Source organism: Pantherophis guttatus, chromosome 3 (assembly GCF_059756535.1).
Source record: "Pantherophis guttatus breed Tessera chromosome 3, ASM5975653v1, whole genome shotgun sequence".
Lineage (NCBI taxonomy): Eukaryota > Metazoa > Chordata > Lepidosauria > Squamata > Colubridae > Pantherophis > Pantherophis guttatus.
Genome location: NC_142065.1, coordinates 167,606,376 through 167,622,846, shown reverse-complemented (window position 1 = coordinate 167,622,846; position 16,471 = coordinate 167,606,376). Strand labels below are relative to the sequence as shown.

Below are 16,471 nucleotides of genomic sequence, written 5' to 3'. Positions count from 1 at the left end.
GGCTAAACATCACAAAGGTTTTTCAGCGTCTGTCAAATTCTCAAAGTTTGATTGGACACAAATTACATAGATATAACAAGAGACTGCCTTGAACATGTAGTTTGTGTGGTATATAATATAAAAAAACTTTTTTTTTCTTTTGAATGATAATGCCTAGGAACCCGTGATTAAATTATGCCAAAAAGTATTTCTATATTTGTATGCAATCTTAAAAGTGACCATTCACTGATCAATTCTGTCTTCACTTTTGGAATGATCTTGTTTCTTTCTTTATTTATTCAGTCTAATGCAGTCTAACAGTTTTGCTAATCAAAGGTTGCAGGAACTAACATCTTATTCCTTCATTTTCCATCACATTTGCTTTTTCCTTCTGGCATCTTGGCTTCTCCTATGCTACTCAGTGCAAAACATGATATCATGAAAATTTGAACATGCATCATCTGCAATGAAGCATGCAGGCAGGAAATGAATAGAGTTAAGAGTAGTTTGAGAATGATCCTAGTGCTCATCTAGGATACAGGTGACAGGGTAAACTGTTGTTTGTTGTGATTCCTCAGTAGTGTTGCTAGTAAAATGTGAGTAGGGTCATTTTAGTAATTGAACAAAAGCCAACCAAAGGAGAACGTTCGCTGAGGGTTGGAGATAGCTGAATTATATTGAGCTGAAGGAGGAAGTCTTGGGAATTACTTTTTGTAAAAATATTAGGAGTGGGTCAGTGGGATTAAGGAGGTTTTCTGCTGGACCCTACAAGAGACAGAAAAGCAATTGAAGGAGCAAGGGGAATAAAAGGTTACTATTTTTCTGAAGCTTTCCTTAGCCCCAGCTGAGAAGTGTAGAAAAATATCACTGGAGGGTTTGGCAAAAAATTGAAAATTTGGGGGACAGAACATTACAGTTCTGTTTTAGATAAGTGTGGAAGTTCTAAAACAGAAGATAGAAAATCTCTCTCTTCCCTCCTGACTTATTTGAGGTGGAAGATTTGACTGTTTGCATGCCATTCTGGAGTTTAAATAATGTGTGTAAAAATGTGGTCACTTCCAAGATTTGGACTAATTGGGACTTAGACAATAGTTGGTTTAAAGTAGGCATCGAGCTAGTTTGATATGTCTCCACAATGGCTGGGACTGAAAATTGTTTGATTACTCAGAGTAACAGTACATTTCTCCTGTGATATGCCAAAGCACAAAACATCAGTTGAATTATATGGAGGCAATTCATTTATGTGACCTTAATTAATATAGTATATACAATTCCTCAAGTCAAATAGCTAAAAAATAGAATAAATTATCCTTTAGAGATATTTCTTCATACATAGTAATAAAACTACATGCTCCTCAAAATTATCTTCTGTTTTAATATACTCTGAATGCTTGGCTTATGGAATATTGCTTTTTTAATTTGTTTTACTTGACATTCAGTGTTTGTTCCTTGGCAGAAGGTTGGACTAGAAAACTAAGGTCCCTTCCAACTCTATGATCCTGTGATTTTGGAATTTAATGTGTTTTGAAGATTATTTCTGCAAATTTATTCTTCTGTATCATAAGGGCTTATGGCCAAATTCTTTTCTGCTTCAATTGCATTGTTTTAAAATTTTAATATGCATAGTTTTAAATTTTTAATTGCTTTTCTATTTATCTTTTTATGTTCTGTAATCCACCTCGAGTTACCCTATCGGTGAGATGGGCAGCATATAAATTAAATAAATTTCACTTGGAATGGTAGTTTCATAGCGGTTCTATCTCTCTAAAGAATGAACGAAGCATTTGAACATAGGAGTACACAACGATATCCCTGATTAAAAACTAATCTTTATTAGTATGGTGATGGGTTTTTGATGTTCTAGTGATGGAAAAAACAGTGTTTCCTGATTTGCAAAAAGTTGAAGACATTTGGCTCCAGGTCAGTCAGAACAAACAAGTAAAGAGGAAGCTTCTCTAAAGATGAGTTGGAGGCATAAAGAACTTTTACATTCTGCACAATATGCATGTTCATTTTTTCTGACCATTATGGGCTCCATGAAACTAGTTTTCTGGGCTTCTCTGCTTCAAGCTATAACTGGGGAAAGTCACAGTTATCTTGCAGGGGCATGATGAGTTATGCTGCAAAGCTCATCTGTATTCTGGAGTGACTCTTGCAAGAAACAATTGAACAGTGACCATGAGTGTCCTTGTTTTTTGTACAATTTCAGATTAGTTTTGGAGATTTTATAAACTTACATGTATGGAAAAAACATTATGTGTATATGTAGTCCTCTCAAATTGGGAGGCAGGGATGGCTATCCAGAACTATTTTTGCCCAGCAGTGAGTGTTCCCTAGCTAATTAGTTTTTCTGATAATAGAATTCAGTTCTTATTATTGACTGTTAATAATAATGTTATCTGTGAATAAATACCACTGAAAGGATTTGATTGCAAAGAATTTAACACAGTTTCCCAATCCTACAATTCAGTAAATTATAACCACATTGGGGAAACCAACATTAAGCTCAGTTAGGTCTCTGTGATCCTCAGTTTTACTTCAGGAGTGGGCTGTTTTCTTGTTTTGGAGTGTTCCATAAAGCTTTGCACACTATGTCAGAGGCTGAATTCCAAAATTGGGTGGGGTGAGGAACTGTTTTAGTACTTTGAAGAAGCTCAGACTTTTTAAAGCATTTAGTTTAAGCCCTTAATAATCTACCCAAAATTCCCAAATTTGGGGCATGGGGAGCCAAAAGGTTAAGTTATTTAACTACATGCTCACTCATTCATGGGAGGCCCCAATAGTACAAAAAATACGTTGGCATCTGTAACTTACAAGTTTTTAGAATACTTTTTATGTCTAAAACAATCTGGACTCCTAGGAGCTGAGTGGGATAGAAATCATTATAAGCAAGTAATTAAATTTGAACCACTTCCCATAGTGTAAACCAGCTTCTAGAATTCTAGCTAGCACAAGAGACTGAGAATTCTGAGAATTGATATGCACATAAGGAAGATGAAGGAATCTCCAATGATCCAATATATGACAAGGCTCACATCAAATCCGTTATCCGCACTTGTCTCAAAACCAAAGGTGTGTTTTTGCTTTACACAAAGCAGTTGGAAGTTTTATAATAGGATGCATAGCTCTGGTTTGAGAATTTATTCCTCATGAGTGAGTAGGTGTGGAAGAAAAGGAGTTGTTAAAACCTGGCTTCTAGTGCTAAGGTACATAGGCCTGTGTTCAGGATTTATTTTAAATAGTATAAAGTATATTCTGTGTAATTAACGTGGTAGCATATTAAATAGCTATCCTGCCTCCGCTCCAATCTAGGACAAGCTTGCCCTCTCCAATGTTTTCAAGAAATGACTTCAGTATTTGGAGTATCTTAAGAAAGTGCATTGGAATGGTAGGTAAATATGATTTTTAACAGAGCCTTATTTTAATTATAAATTTGTATTGTTTATGGTTTCATTTCTGAAATAAATTATTATGGGGTTTTTTATCCCTATAGAATGCATTAAAGAGTGCTTCTAGCCCATTCCACCACATAGTCAAATATTTGTTGTCCATTTATTTACTCATTTATAAAATTTGCAGTGTTTTATTTTCAGCACACTTAGGAAAACTAATTGGCAGCATAAAGAGATCTAAGGAGAGAAAAATTATTCAGAAAGTTAATATACCCACTAGGCATTGTAGCATTTTCCTGCAAAGATGGAGTGAGATTACAGTCAATTGTACACTTTTTCCCATTTTGCATATCCTACATGTATGTTAATAGAAGAATATTTTGGATTTTTAAATGTATATAGTGCCTATTAATTAGGTACTTTACTTCACAAGTGAAGTCACCTAGTCAATATTGACTCTGCATTAATGCATATTGAAGAGCCCTAAATATTTGTTCATATAGTTGTTAGACACTGTAAAGCGAAGACTAATAAGACTTGATCTTTCTATTCTTGTGTAACTTGGGTTTTACAATATAGTGTATATATTATCTTGCCTTCATGCTATGTGTAGTTCTTCTCTTGCTTATCCATTTTATCATTCCAACAACTCTGTGAAAGAGGCCAGATTGAGAGTACAGTGGTCCAGAATCACAATCTTCAGATTCAGTATGGATATACAATTCTTTTTTTTTTACTTCAATATGATACTCATCAAGCCATATTAGCTGTTCCTTAAATTAGTAGTATAAATTTATATCTAGGTTCATGTTTACTTCTTTTGTCTAACTTTGTTTTTATGGTAAACCAAAACTATTCAGACATATAAATAAACATTTGCATACACTTTGTAATATTGCTTTTAAATTTCTTCTAGGAGCTGTCCAAGATCACTATGCCAGTAATTTTTAATGAGCCCCTGAGTTTCCTACAGCGACTGACAGAATACATGGAGCATACATACTTAATTCATAAAGCCAGCTTGCTTTCTGACCCAGCTGAAAGAATGAAGGTACTTCTGTCTCAAGAGTTGGGAAATAATGGGGTTGTTTATTTCTAGAAAATCTTATGAATTTAAGTGAAGGCTATTTGAAGAAATAAAATATGAGATCTTTACAGTGATATTATAAAAGTGAAGCTACTGAATATCCAACCTGCAATTTAACTTTAAGCAGGTTTGTTTAACTTCTTAAAAACTAATGGTGATAATTTAATCACTCTTTTTAATATTTTAAATGTTTTTCACTACCTTTTTCATATGAGAAGAGAACCAGAATGTGTCTGTCTATATAGTCATTAGAAGCTGAGCATGAGTCAAATGAGACTGATTTGACTTAATGAGAATTAATGCTTCAAAAGCTGCTGATTAAGTAAGATTTTTCTAGTGAAAGTCAAAAGAAATAACATAAAAAATTGTTTTTTCAACAGTGTGTAGCTGCTTTTGCTGTCTCAGCTGTAGCCTCTCAGTGGGAACGTACAGGAAAGCCATTCAATCCATTACTTGGAGAGACATATGAACTTGTTAGGTAATAAATGCACTATCAAACCGTTCCAGGTATTCTTTCTTGGGCATGAAATGGAAAGACAAAATTAGTCCCCTGTGGTTTATGCAGTGTTAAAAGTATTGACTCTCTACTTAATAGCTGGATTAGTTAAAGTCTTCATTTGAGAATTATCTTTCATGTCTTTTCTGTGTAGTTCAGTAATGTTGGTATATTAAGAAAACATAGCTTGCCCTCAAATATTCCAGTAATAATTTAAAAAATTATTTTTGTGTAATAAAATTTGATATGGAAATGTTTGTGTTTTACCCCATTTTGTAGATAAGTATTTCTAATTATCACTTTATTTTACTGCATAGAGAGGATCTTGGATTCAGACTCATCTCAGAACAAGTTAGTCATCACCCACCAATTAGTGCTTTTTATGCTGAAGGAGTGAATAATGACTTCATATTTCATGGTTCCATTTATCCTAAACTCAAGTTTTGGGGAAAGAGTGTTGAAGCAGAACCAAAGGGAATAATAACTCTAAAGCTTCTTGAGTAAGTTGGTCAATATTAATCTTGAACTAGATTAGAAATTGCAAGCAATACAGACATAGAATGAATGGAATTTAATCCATTGTGTGAACACAAATAATAGTAAAGTATATGTGACTGTTTTATTAAAATCACTTTTTATGTGACTTATAGTAAATTTACCTAATTTATATTTGACAAGCAGGAAACTACATAGAGTAATGTTCTTAGCTTGAAAATAATTGAACTATTCTGAAATTGCCATGTTTTTAGGAATTCATATTATTATATTAAGAAAACCAGCGTGCCTACCGTCCCTGTCCTACTGTCCCCATTTATTTGTATTAATTTCTCTCGTTCATGTCCGTGTTCATATTCATACCTGCTATCTTGTACATGTTTGACAAAATAAATAAATGAATGAATAAATGAATAAATAAATAAATAAATAAATAATCAATCAATCAATCAATCAATCAATCAATCAACCTATCAGTAGATCTTTTTTTCCTGGGTTATCTGTGCTATGGGAAACATAAAGCAAACATTTGTGTGTGATTGATAGTATCACATTTGCTGTTATATTGCTAATGGGAAAGAATAAATTAATATCTTGATTTGTGTACTTTTTAAGGTTGTATGGTCATTTTAAAAGCCTTGTATGAATCTTAATTGGTTTTATTATTTTCCTTTTCAGACACAATGAGGCATATACATGGACGAATCCTACATGCTGTGTACATAATATTATTGTGGGCAAACTTTGGATTGAGCAATATGGAAATGTGGAAATAACCAATCACAAGTAAGTTGGAAATTTACTCTTTGGTTTGCTTAAATTTGCTTCACATTAAACATTAATAGAACAACTACTTTAATTGCAAGGCAACAATAAATAACAAGTAAAGGTCACTGTAAGGAAATAGTAGCCACTAGTAGATTAGAAAACCAATATCCATGCTGAACATGAGAGTAGGGGTCTTTTTTCTTTATTTTTTAAAGTCCTATTAGTAGTACACTAAAAGGTTTCATATTTCTTTCATAGAACTGGTGAAAAATGCATGCTAAACTTCAAGCCCTGTGGCCTTTTTGGAAAAGAACTACACAAAGTTGAAGGCCATATTCAAGATAAAAGGTAAATAAAACCATGTATTACTAAAATATGTGGGGAGAAATAAATATTTCAGGAGTGTACATTGTTTGATAATGTGGTTCAAATACAGTATTGAGAACATTCTGTAGCTTCTGCTTTGTGTAACTTTGATACAAAATAGGAACCTAGCTAATCCAAAACACTCTAATGTTTCTAAAATTAATTGTTTTGGTGGGGTTTGACAGCAAAAAGAAACTTTGTGCACTCTACGGAAAATGGACTGAGTGTTTGTACAGTGTCGATCTTACTACATTTGAAGCTTACAAAAAGAATGACAAGAAAAACACAGAAGAGAAGAAAAACAATAAACAGGTATTAATACTAAAAAATAGAATAGAAATAGTAATTTCTCTTTAAATATTGAAATAATAAGTATTCTATTCAGAACTATCTGTTGGAAGATATGCATGATTTTGAAAATTATTTCATAAACTCCATACTTTCTCAAAAAGGTCCAAATATGTTAAAAGTTTTCTTTTCTGGGATTCCGATGACTATCACACAGTATAGGCCCATGATGGCGAACCAATGGCACGTGTGCCACAGGTGGCATGCATAGCCATATCAGTGGACATGTAAGCTCAGCTCCGGCATGCATGCGCATGCCGGCCAGCTGATTTTCGGGCCTTCTGGGCCCACCAGAAGTAGGGAAACAGGCTGTTTCCTGCCTCCAGAGGACCTTAGGGAGGTGGTGGGGAAGGCCCATTTTTCTCTCTCCCCAGTCTCCAGAGCCTTTCTATGAATCTGGGGAGGGCGAAAACAGCCTTCCCCACCCCCCACCCCCGGAGGCCCTCTGGAGGCCAGAAACTGCCCATTTACCAACTTCCGGTGGGACCGAAAGGCCTGTTTTTTGCTGTCCCTAGCCTCCAGAGCCTTTCTAGGAGTCTGGGGAGGGTGAAAACAGCCTTCCTCACTCCACCCGCAGGCCCTCCGGAGGCCGAAAACATTCAATTTGCCAACTTCCGATCCCACCAGACAATGCTAGTTTCCTCAGCTAGGAAACTGAGCTGAGCACCAATCCTTAGAATCGGACACAACTGGACACAGGAAACCTTTACATTTTTATACAGTTGTATATAGAGCTGCATTATGTTTACAGAGCTGCACTAAAATGTTATTTCTGGGTGTAATGTGCTGGTTTTCACACTACATTGTAGACAGGCAATTCTGATGAGCCGGATGAGATGCCCTTGCCAGAATGTGAAAGTATATGTGTGATCCCTGGAAGTGTGTTGTTGTGGAAAATAGCTCCAAGGCCTTCAAACTCGACACAGGTGAGAGGAGCCTTGAATTCAATGGTATACATCCTTTTCAACCTTGGCCAATTTCTAAGTTTAATATAATTTATATAGCAAGCTGACTAGGGAATTTTGGAAGATAAAGTCCAAACAACTTAAGTTGCCATGGTTGAGAAACAATGGTCTACATTTTTGTCAGTCTTGCTGTCAGAAATTACACAGTGAAGAAAGTGTGGGTGTGGGGGGGGATGAACGCTTTACCTAAACATAATTAGTTTATTTAATGGGTGCAGTGGATACTTTCTTTAGAGGCTGCAAATACATTAACAACTAATATTTCTTTATAAATGGAACATTCTACAGCCATTTATTTTATTTTTAGATGTACAACTTTACTACTTTTGCTATGATGTTGAATGAATTGGATCAGGAAATGGAAAGTGTTATTCCTAAAACTGACTGCAGGCTAAGGCCAGATGTAAGAGCTATGGAAAATGGTGAAATAGGTAACTCAATAGTCTGGGTTTAAAGTTTCTTGACATAAGAATGTTGAAATATTTAAGTCTATTGTGGCAATCATGTTTTACAGAACAACTTGTTGATGCATACGTTAGTGAATAAAAAAGTAGTGCAATAAGATTGTGCTTTGGAACACAAGGCTCTTCTTTTCAAAACAGCCACATCTTTTTGAATTCACACAGCTGTTCCTAGCTGTTTCCAATACATGCATTTGACAGAGGAAGCTGGAAGCAACTTCTGAAGTAACTGCATAAACCAGGAAAGACACAACTGCTCTGTTTTTTTAAAAAAAATGCTTATTACAAATTCCTGCAAAGAATTTGCAATAGCCCTATGTCTAGTTTAGGAAATACCTGAAACCTTGTTTAAGAATATTTGCATTGGATCTCTCCAGGCCAGAATCAATAAGGCAGCTTGTTTGTCTGTTTTTATTCTATATAAATGATAGTGTTGCCTGTCTTGGGGAAATTTAGCTCAGTATTTCTCAAACTTTGCAATTTTAAGATGAGTTCAACTTTTGAGGCAATATGCTAAGTTTGAGAAACATTGCTCTAGCTTGCCTTTCTCATGAAAACAGAAAAACAGTTTGTTTTTTTTAAAAAAGGGGATTGTTTGATTTTATTGTAACAATGGTGTTAAAGTTATTGTTTTTATATAAATAAATATGCATATTGTACAAAATATTGTAAATGTATAAAGGAAAAGGTTTAATCTTGAAAAGAGAAGAGGAGAAGTACATACGAAATATTGTAAATTAGCCAACTCATTTATTTGGAGCATGGAAGATAAAAGGGTTAATTTATTGTTGAATAATCAGCTACTTAATAAAGTTTGTGAAAATACACAGAAATCTTATATAAATTATACTAATGAAAAAATATTTATAAATTATCATTATTACTAAATTTATACATTACTACCACTCAAGTATTATTTTAATAGATTATAATTTGATACATCCTGTTCCCTCCCCCCTCCTCCTTTTTTAAAAAACTTTTGGTAGATGTAGCCAGTGAAGAAAAGAAAAGGCTTGAAGAAAAACAAAGAGCTGCTCGTAAAAACAGGTCTAAATCAGAGGAAGACTGGAACACAAGGTTAGCAAACAGAAAATTATGTTCATGATAAGATAATGGACAAAATTGCTTTGAACTTAACCCCTTGCCTAAATTTGCTTAATATTACCATTTTTTAACATTACCATTGAGAGATTTATTGCTTGAGAGGTGCTGTGCTCTTGGAATTATTGTTCTAAAAAGTGGCAATACTCACCTTCTTGTGGTATCTTAAACATTGTACAACAATAACTGGTCAATGTTGTGTTCCTTTGATTCAGAGCTTCTTGATGAAACTCTTGCTTCATATAAAGCTTTCGAAAGGTTTGGAGTTGGCATTACCTTCTCATTTTTCAGGGGGGAAAAATGATTTTTGGTTAGCAGTACGCAATCACTTATTAGTGAAATTACTCAAGAACTTATGAAAATATTGGAAAACCTAAATTTATTGGAACTCAGGTTAATGGATTTCAGATTCAGTGGAGAAAAGTTTGAATTTCATTGCCATTTAACAGAAAATCACTCTTATTTAATTGCGAAGTCCATTAAATAAGATTAAGTTCGGACAGTTGGTGTGATTATGTAATTGTACACAATCATACAAATTAAAATTTGGATTTTAATTTATAATTGATTTGTGGTTATGGGGGTAACAAGACTATCTGCTTACATAATGTACTGCTTAAAATAACAAATTTGGCTACCACTTTAAGAGCTTTCTGTTGGGAAACTTATCTTATTCTGCATTCAGTCCATGATGTATTTGGAAGGGGCACTTCTGAATCTCTGTATCACACTTTATATTTAAACATTATATTTAAGCATCTGTACTCCAATTCAGTAGTCCAAATTGAGCAACCACAGTTAGGATCAGCAGTCCTATTGTTAAGTGAAACAATCACTAAGTGGGATATTAAGTGACCAGACCATGCTTTCCTTTCCTCCATTACCCTGCCCTTTGAATACTCACCCCAGCAATACTGATTCGAAATTTACAAGATTAGTTAGTTTCATACTTTTGGCTTTGGCTTTTGTATGCCCCCTAACCACTCCCTGCACTGGGATAATTAGCAAGAAGAGAATTAACGTTTGCATTAGCATTCATTGGAAAGGAAGAGATTACAAGCAGACAAACAATACACATAGAAAGGAATGTGGTAGAGTCGGCAGGCACTAGCAAGCTATACAAACCACCCAGTGCATTCCCTATTGTGTGCCTGCTTACTCTCTTGTAATACCTTCCTGTCCAGTCCCTCCACCGCAAGGAGAGGTAGAAAAGCAACAGATCAATCACAGTGACTGTAATGGTGATCACTTGACTGAGGATGCAGCAAGGGACATAAATGTGACCATTGGTCATAAAATTGTCTTTTCATCACTGTTGCAACTTCAAGCAGTTGCTGAATGAGGTAATCTTTAAGCAAGGATTATCTACATTTTTCACAATATTGACAGTTTACGATTTCTTTTAAAAATTCATAATTATGCAATTACCATTTGCTCATGCCTTTGCTCTAATATTGCTGCTTTGGATAAAGTAGATTATAAAATATTTCAATCAGGTTGCATTTTTATTCAGATCAGGTTTAGGGTTACCAGATTGATAGCTCTTAGTGTTTCCTGTGTGCAATAGGGAATAGAAAGAGTTGCAAAACAGTATCTGAATCTTCTCCAAAAATCTAGGAGGATCACATAATGTTTAAAATCAGAAACTTAAATCTCTTTCTGCAGAGATGTTACAAGGATAAAGTCATAGAGTGATCTTGTAAACCCCCATATGTGAAATATATTGATCCATATAAAATAAGAAAAAATAGTATATTTAAAGGGAACCAAAGAACCAAATTCATTTTTTTTCAAATACTTTCTTATGCTCCATTTTTGAAGCGGCTTCAATTTGGACTTGGAAGTGATATTGTTTTTCCTTCAATCCTTTCAGCAGCCTTTTAACTGCTTGAAGACAGTGCTGATGAATCAGGATAATCCTGGCCAGGATTAATAGTTTTAACTGCAAAACAACTGAAAGTAACATCATATGGCAAAGATGCTTTTTTTTAAGCATTTCAGTGCCATGCTTAGCATTCAACATTTCTTTTGGAATTAGTTTCCTTTATAGTGGAAGATGCTCTTAGGTTTTTACTTTGATGAAGAGAAGCATTCATCACGATTTTCAAAAATGTGGCCTTTGTGCTACTCTTAGTAGTGCATGATATAATTCAGGCTTGGACACAAGTTTATCGTCATTACAATGAATCAGGGGGCGACTAAAACAATGATTCATTGTTGATTTCCACAAAAACATGACTACTTGATTGTGCTGTGGGTTTCTCATGTCATCTCCAGCAAAGGGCCAAGCATTCTAAAGAAAGTGGGCTGGAAGACGGCAATCAAGATTCATGCCCTCATGTGCAAACAAATTTAATGGCCATATCATTTTAAGGTTTCCAAAAGCCCTCCTTATTCCAGTGCACACTTACTCTTTAATATGTATATTCATACAAACTTTACTTCTTTGCATTAAATAAACTCCAAACTTTAGAGCCACTGGGTATGAATTAGGTGGCCATATAAATATATTTAATAAGTAAATAAATGCATGTTATTCATTATTCTGAAGTGTATTGTTGTGACTTCTAAAAGGTGTTTTTTAGGGTATTTCTTAATTCTTCATAATGCTGCAGAGCATATCTATTATACAGAGATATTGGAAATAGCCTGGAATATTAGTCCTTTCTTTCAGTCCATAATATGCTGGGTATGTTACATGCAGTGCTGCTGCTTGGAGCAAATGGTCTTTGGCTTGCAAATGGAAAATATGCTTGCTGAAGCAGCACGTTACAACCACCACAGTGGTTGTCGACATTGGTGCTTCAGTTCCCCTGGCACCAAGAAGTGTATAGCACATGTGCAGATCAGCTTTTGATCCTGAAAGTTTAAATAGGCTTATCAGGAAATAAGGTAGGAATCTAAATTTCTCTTTCAGAAGCCTCAAGGGAGGATTTGAATAGTTGCTGAATGCATGGCTTTTTATTTTCTAGTATATGAGGTAGACTAATTTATAAATTAGCACTTTATTATAAACACTCTTGAATATATTTTTTTTGCCTCTGTATGTTTTTCTGCTTATTTCCATGTCAGAACATAATTTCAATTTATTAGCTTTATGTGCCGTTCTGCCTTCATATTTTAAAAAAAGTTGCTATATTAAAAAAGTTGGCATGAATTTCTCGACAGGCTGTACTCTTAGCTATTTATTAATACTTTCTTAAATTCAGTGTATTATGTTTTGCTTTTTCTAAAAGTCAGTCAGTGGCCCAGACTCTTGTAATATTATTTTTGTTACTACGCTGACATGTTTGGATTTGCATTGAAGATTTAAAATTATTTGCAATGCCTAAAAATTACAAGTGATGCCATAAGTATGAATAAAGTTCCTTTTATCAAATTCATTTGTTTCCCATTCCGCTGATATTATTGTGAATATTTTTCTTTGCTGATGGACTAGTCCTTCTACTATTTCTTCCGAGGATTATCTTTGTTGTCCTATCAGGTTCTCTATTTAATAATGGATGCATTTTTTATTGAAACCAGATTCTGTTCTCACAATGTGAGAAGAAACTCACTTCTTTGGTTTCCACTGAATCACTAGCTTAAAATTCACTAGTTGGTCCCGTATCTGCCACAATTCAATGGGGACCAAAGTAAGAGATGGGCTTTTTCAGGCCGCTTCCAGCTCTCTTCCAGCCTCAGAGCTGACCATTTTTCTGGCCCTACCAGCTCTTTGGGTAAGTGTGTGGATAAGAAGGAAAAGTAAAACCAGCACTCCCAAGGGAAAGTTTCTTCCACAACAGACTTTTTGCCAAAATATCCTCCTTCCCGTGCTTCCTACCAGTTGATAAAATACAAGTAGTCCTCATTTAGTGATTTCCATTGGTTCCTACCACTCAGTTATTAAGCAAAGCGGTGATCAAGTGAACATGAGACTGAGATACTCTGCAAAGATTGTTTCATTTAGATCAGGGGTGAAATGCTCCCGGTTCGGACCAGATCACCTGATCCGGTAGCAATGGCGGCAGGTGGTTTGGAGAGCCGGTAGCAAAAACCCTAGTGCCCCCCCACAATGCTCAGCTGAGCCGCACGATCATCAGAGGCTTTTTTTTTTTTTTTACTTTTAAAAGCATTTTTTCTACAACTTCTTCCGATGAAAAAATGCTTTTAAAAGTAAAAAAAAGCCTTTGATGATCGCACGGCTCAGCTGGGATCGTCAGAGGCTTTTCAAAACATTTTTTAAAAAGCCTCTCTGATGATCTCAGCTGAGTTGCCTGATCAGCAGAGGCTTTTCAAAGCATTAGAAAAAATGCTTTGAAAAGTTTTTTTTTTTAAAAAGTTGGCCACGCCCACCCAGTCCCATTACCCACCACCAGCAAGCCACGCCCACAGAACCGGTAGTAACAAATTTTACACTTCACCCCTGATTTAGATTAAATTCTCTGGTACAGTGTCCTGTGCCTATTTTTTGTTTGTTTGTTTATTATTTCCTCAGGCAGAGAGATTGCTTAAACAAACTATCCCAAAGGTGCTTTTTTTCAAGAGGCAACTGGACTTTGTTTTTTCAGCCATTCCAAGAAGGCTCCGCACCCATTTGCACTACTCGGGTGACCCTGCAGACACAGATAAACACTCCAAGTGGCCTCAATGACTCGCTAAAAGAATGCAAATGACCAGCTGTCTGCAAGGAATATAAATCCTCCCCACCATCCAGTCAAAACTGAAGAAGCTTCTCGAATGAGAAGCCAAACATCTTCAAAGAAAAACAAGTCCAGTTGCCGCTTGAAAAAAGCACCTTTGGGACAACCATGACCTGGATGGTTGAGAATCTCCATAGACATTAAACAAGCTATCTTTTCCTGAGCTACTTTTCTTCGCAGTCCAGGCTTCCCACAACAGCACTAACCCACAGTTAACAAGCTCAGCTCTGTGAACTGAATTAGTTCATTAGAAGCCTCTGGCCTCTGCTGTGCCTGAAATTGACACCGAAAACTTTTGTTGTAAATGCCTGCTTTGGTTGGAAAATTGATTTTTTTATTACAGTTTATTACTGTTGTATTTCCAATCACTTATCCAAGGCAGTTACTAAATGAGGACTAGCCTAAGGGCTTTTTATCTTTACCACAGTACATTGTTAATTCATTTGCACATTTTCATTCAAAGTAAATGTCACTCAGCTTTCCTTTGTATTTTCCCTTTTGTTTCAACAGATAATTATTTACTGAATTTTCCATTTATTCAGGGCCTATGGCAGTTTAAATTTTCTCATAAATAAGAATATACACCTGTTTCCTTTCCTTAAACAGTTTCTCTCTTTCAGGTGGTTTCATCAAGGTCCTAATCCTCACACTGGCGGACATGACTGGATTTATTCTGGGAACTACTGGGAAAGAAACTACTTCAACTTGCCGGATATTTATTAAAATGCATTGGAAATTCTGAGGCTAACATAAGTCTTAAATCAGTTTTCAGTGTTTTTTTTTTATGCCTATATTCTTAGAAAAAAATTAAAATCTTGAAAGGTTGCAATTGAATACGGTTCTGGTGGTCCTGCCACAACGTAGCTCAAGGCTATTGTAGGGAGCGTTGGGTTTTTTGGCATTCTCTCTAGAATGTGAGATGTATTTGCACATAATCACTGGTGCTGTACTTTGGAGAGACAGGGAGATTGCTACTCATATTTGTGAACTTAAAGATCAGTTTAAAATGCCTTTGAGTTTTGACTTTCTCTTTGGTGAATAATAATTATAGTAGTATATAATGAAAAACATGGCATTTCTTCTCAACCCAGTAACAAATGATCATCCGTGACTTATAATACTCTATGACTTAAAGCATGAGAAGAGCATGACACTTTGGGGAAGAATTAGTCAACTTCCTGAAGACAGCATTCCATTAATTAATAAAATACAGGATCATAGATAATTCATTTGTAACTTTATTTTTTACTCTCTGCATCAAGCTACTACTACTTAATTAAAATTGGATTAATGCATAAAATCACTTAGCAATCTTCTCCTATTTAGTGCAGTGTTTTGAATTTTCTCTTTCAAGTTTTATTAACATGCTATCTTTAAGGAATTCAGAGCCATTTAAATCTTTAAAAATTTAATTTGAACTAAAATAAGTATTTAAAACAAAACAAAACCCTGCAGTGCACTAATATATGATATGGGACTAGTGGTTGTCCGAATATTGTGGGACTTCAGCCCTGGTAGGATGTTGAGTGGTCAAGAATGATGGGAGCTGTGGTTCGACCCTGGAAAAAGGCCACAGAGTCTTTATTCACACACAAAGTGTTCTGCACTACATGAGATTAAGTTGGGACATTACAAAGAAGAGAGATGTTCCTGGGTCTATGCTGTCATAGCAAACCCTAGAAGGAAGTGTGTACATTTCAAAAGCAGTTGAGAGACTACTGTACAGAGCAAATTTACCCCTATGTTTGGGGTGCTTTAACTTTTATGAAATTATATATTTGTACAATGTGGAGTAGAGAATTTTCAGAGAGATTGCTGCTCTTGTATAATTTAACTGTAGTTTGGAAATAGTGTTAACTGAATATTTTATTGCTAATAAATAAAGGCTTTCGCTGTCCGGTGAGAGGTGCCGTTTGATTCTTTGCTTTCAGTAGATTACAAACAAAACTTTGTTGTTGTTGTTGGTTTCTTGGCCCAGTGTTGGAAGGATGGCATTGAGAGTGGCTCAGGAGCCTGCAAGGGTGTTCTGGTTCCATCTGGGGTCCTGCCCCCCCCCCATTCTCATTCTTGAAACGCTGTTTTCTATTTTGCTACTCCAAAGTACGCAGATATCTCTCTCTCGTCTTACTCATACATTATAAAGACAAGGCTTCAAAATTCCACAAATCTAATAAATGATCTAATAATATATTTCTGCTGAAGGTGTCTGAAGTAAAAGTTTCCACATTTTTACTAGCAATCATTTTTAAATTTTCAGTTTGTACAGGAAATCAACATAAGGAAACTCCTGGTTTTAGTTTTATGCTACTTGGCTACTGGTCTTAAGCCATA

General features: G+C 35.3%; 1 protein-coding gene across 8 annotated transcripts in view; it reads left to right on the top strand.

Moving 5' to 3' along the window:
• The window catches only part of OSBPL1A (oxysterol binding protein like 1A), a 56,622-nt gene extending 40,579 nt beyond the window's left edge, over positions 1–16,043 (top strand). For all 8 annotated transcript variants that reach the window (XM_034429616.2, XM_034429617.2, XM_087891340.1 and 5 more), the window contains 11 exons: positions 3,292–3,367; positions 4,288–4,422; positions 4,839–4,936; positions 5,272–5,454; positions 6,128–6,235; positions 6,476–6,565; positions 6,769–6,895; positions 7,741–7,857; positions 8,204–8,327; positions 9,344–9,434; positions 14,761–16,043. In XM_034429616.2, coding sequence (XP_034285507.2) covers positions 3,292–3,367; positions 4,288–4,422; positions 4,839–4,936; positions 5,272–5,454; positions 6,128–6,235; positions 6,476–6,565; positions 6,769–6,895; positions 7,741–7,857; positions 8,204–8,327; positions 9,344–9,434; positions 14,761–14,863 — 1,252 coding nt within the window. In that variant the 3' untranslated portion in view covers positions 14,864–16,043. The remainder of the gene's footprint in view (positions 1–3,291; positions 3,368–4,287; positions 4,423–4,838; positions 4,937–5,271; positions 5,455–6,127; positions 6,236–6,475; positions 6,566–6,768; positions 6,896–7,740; positions 7,858–8,203; positions 8,328–9,343; positions 9,435–14,760) is intronic.
• The last annotated feature ends 428 nt before the right edge of the window (positions 16,044–16,471 follow it).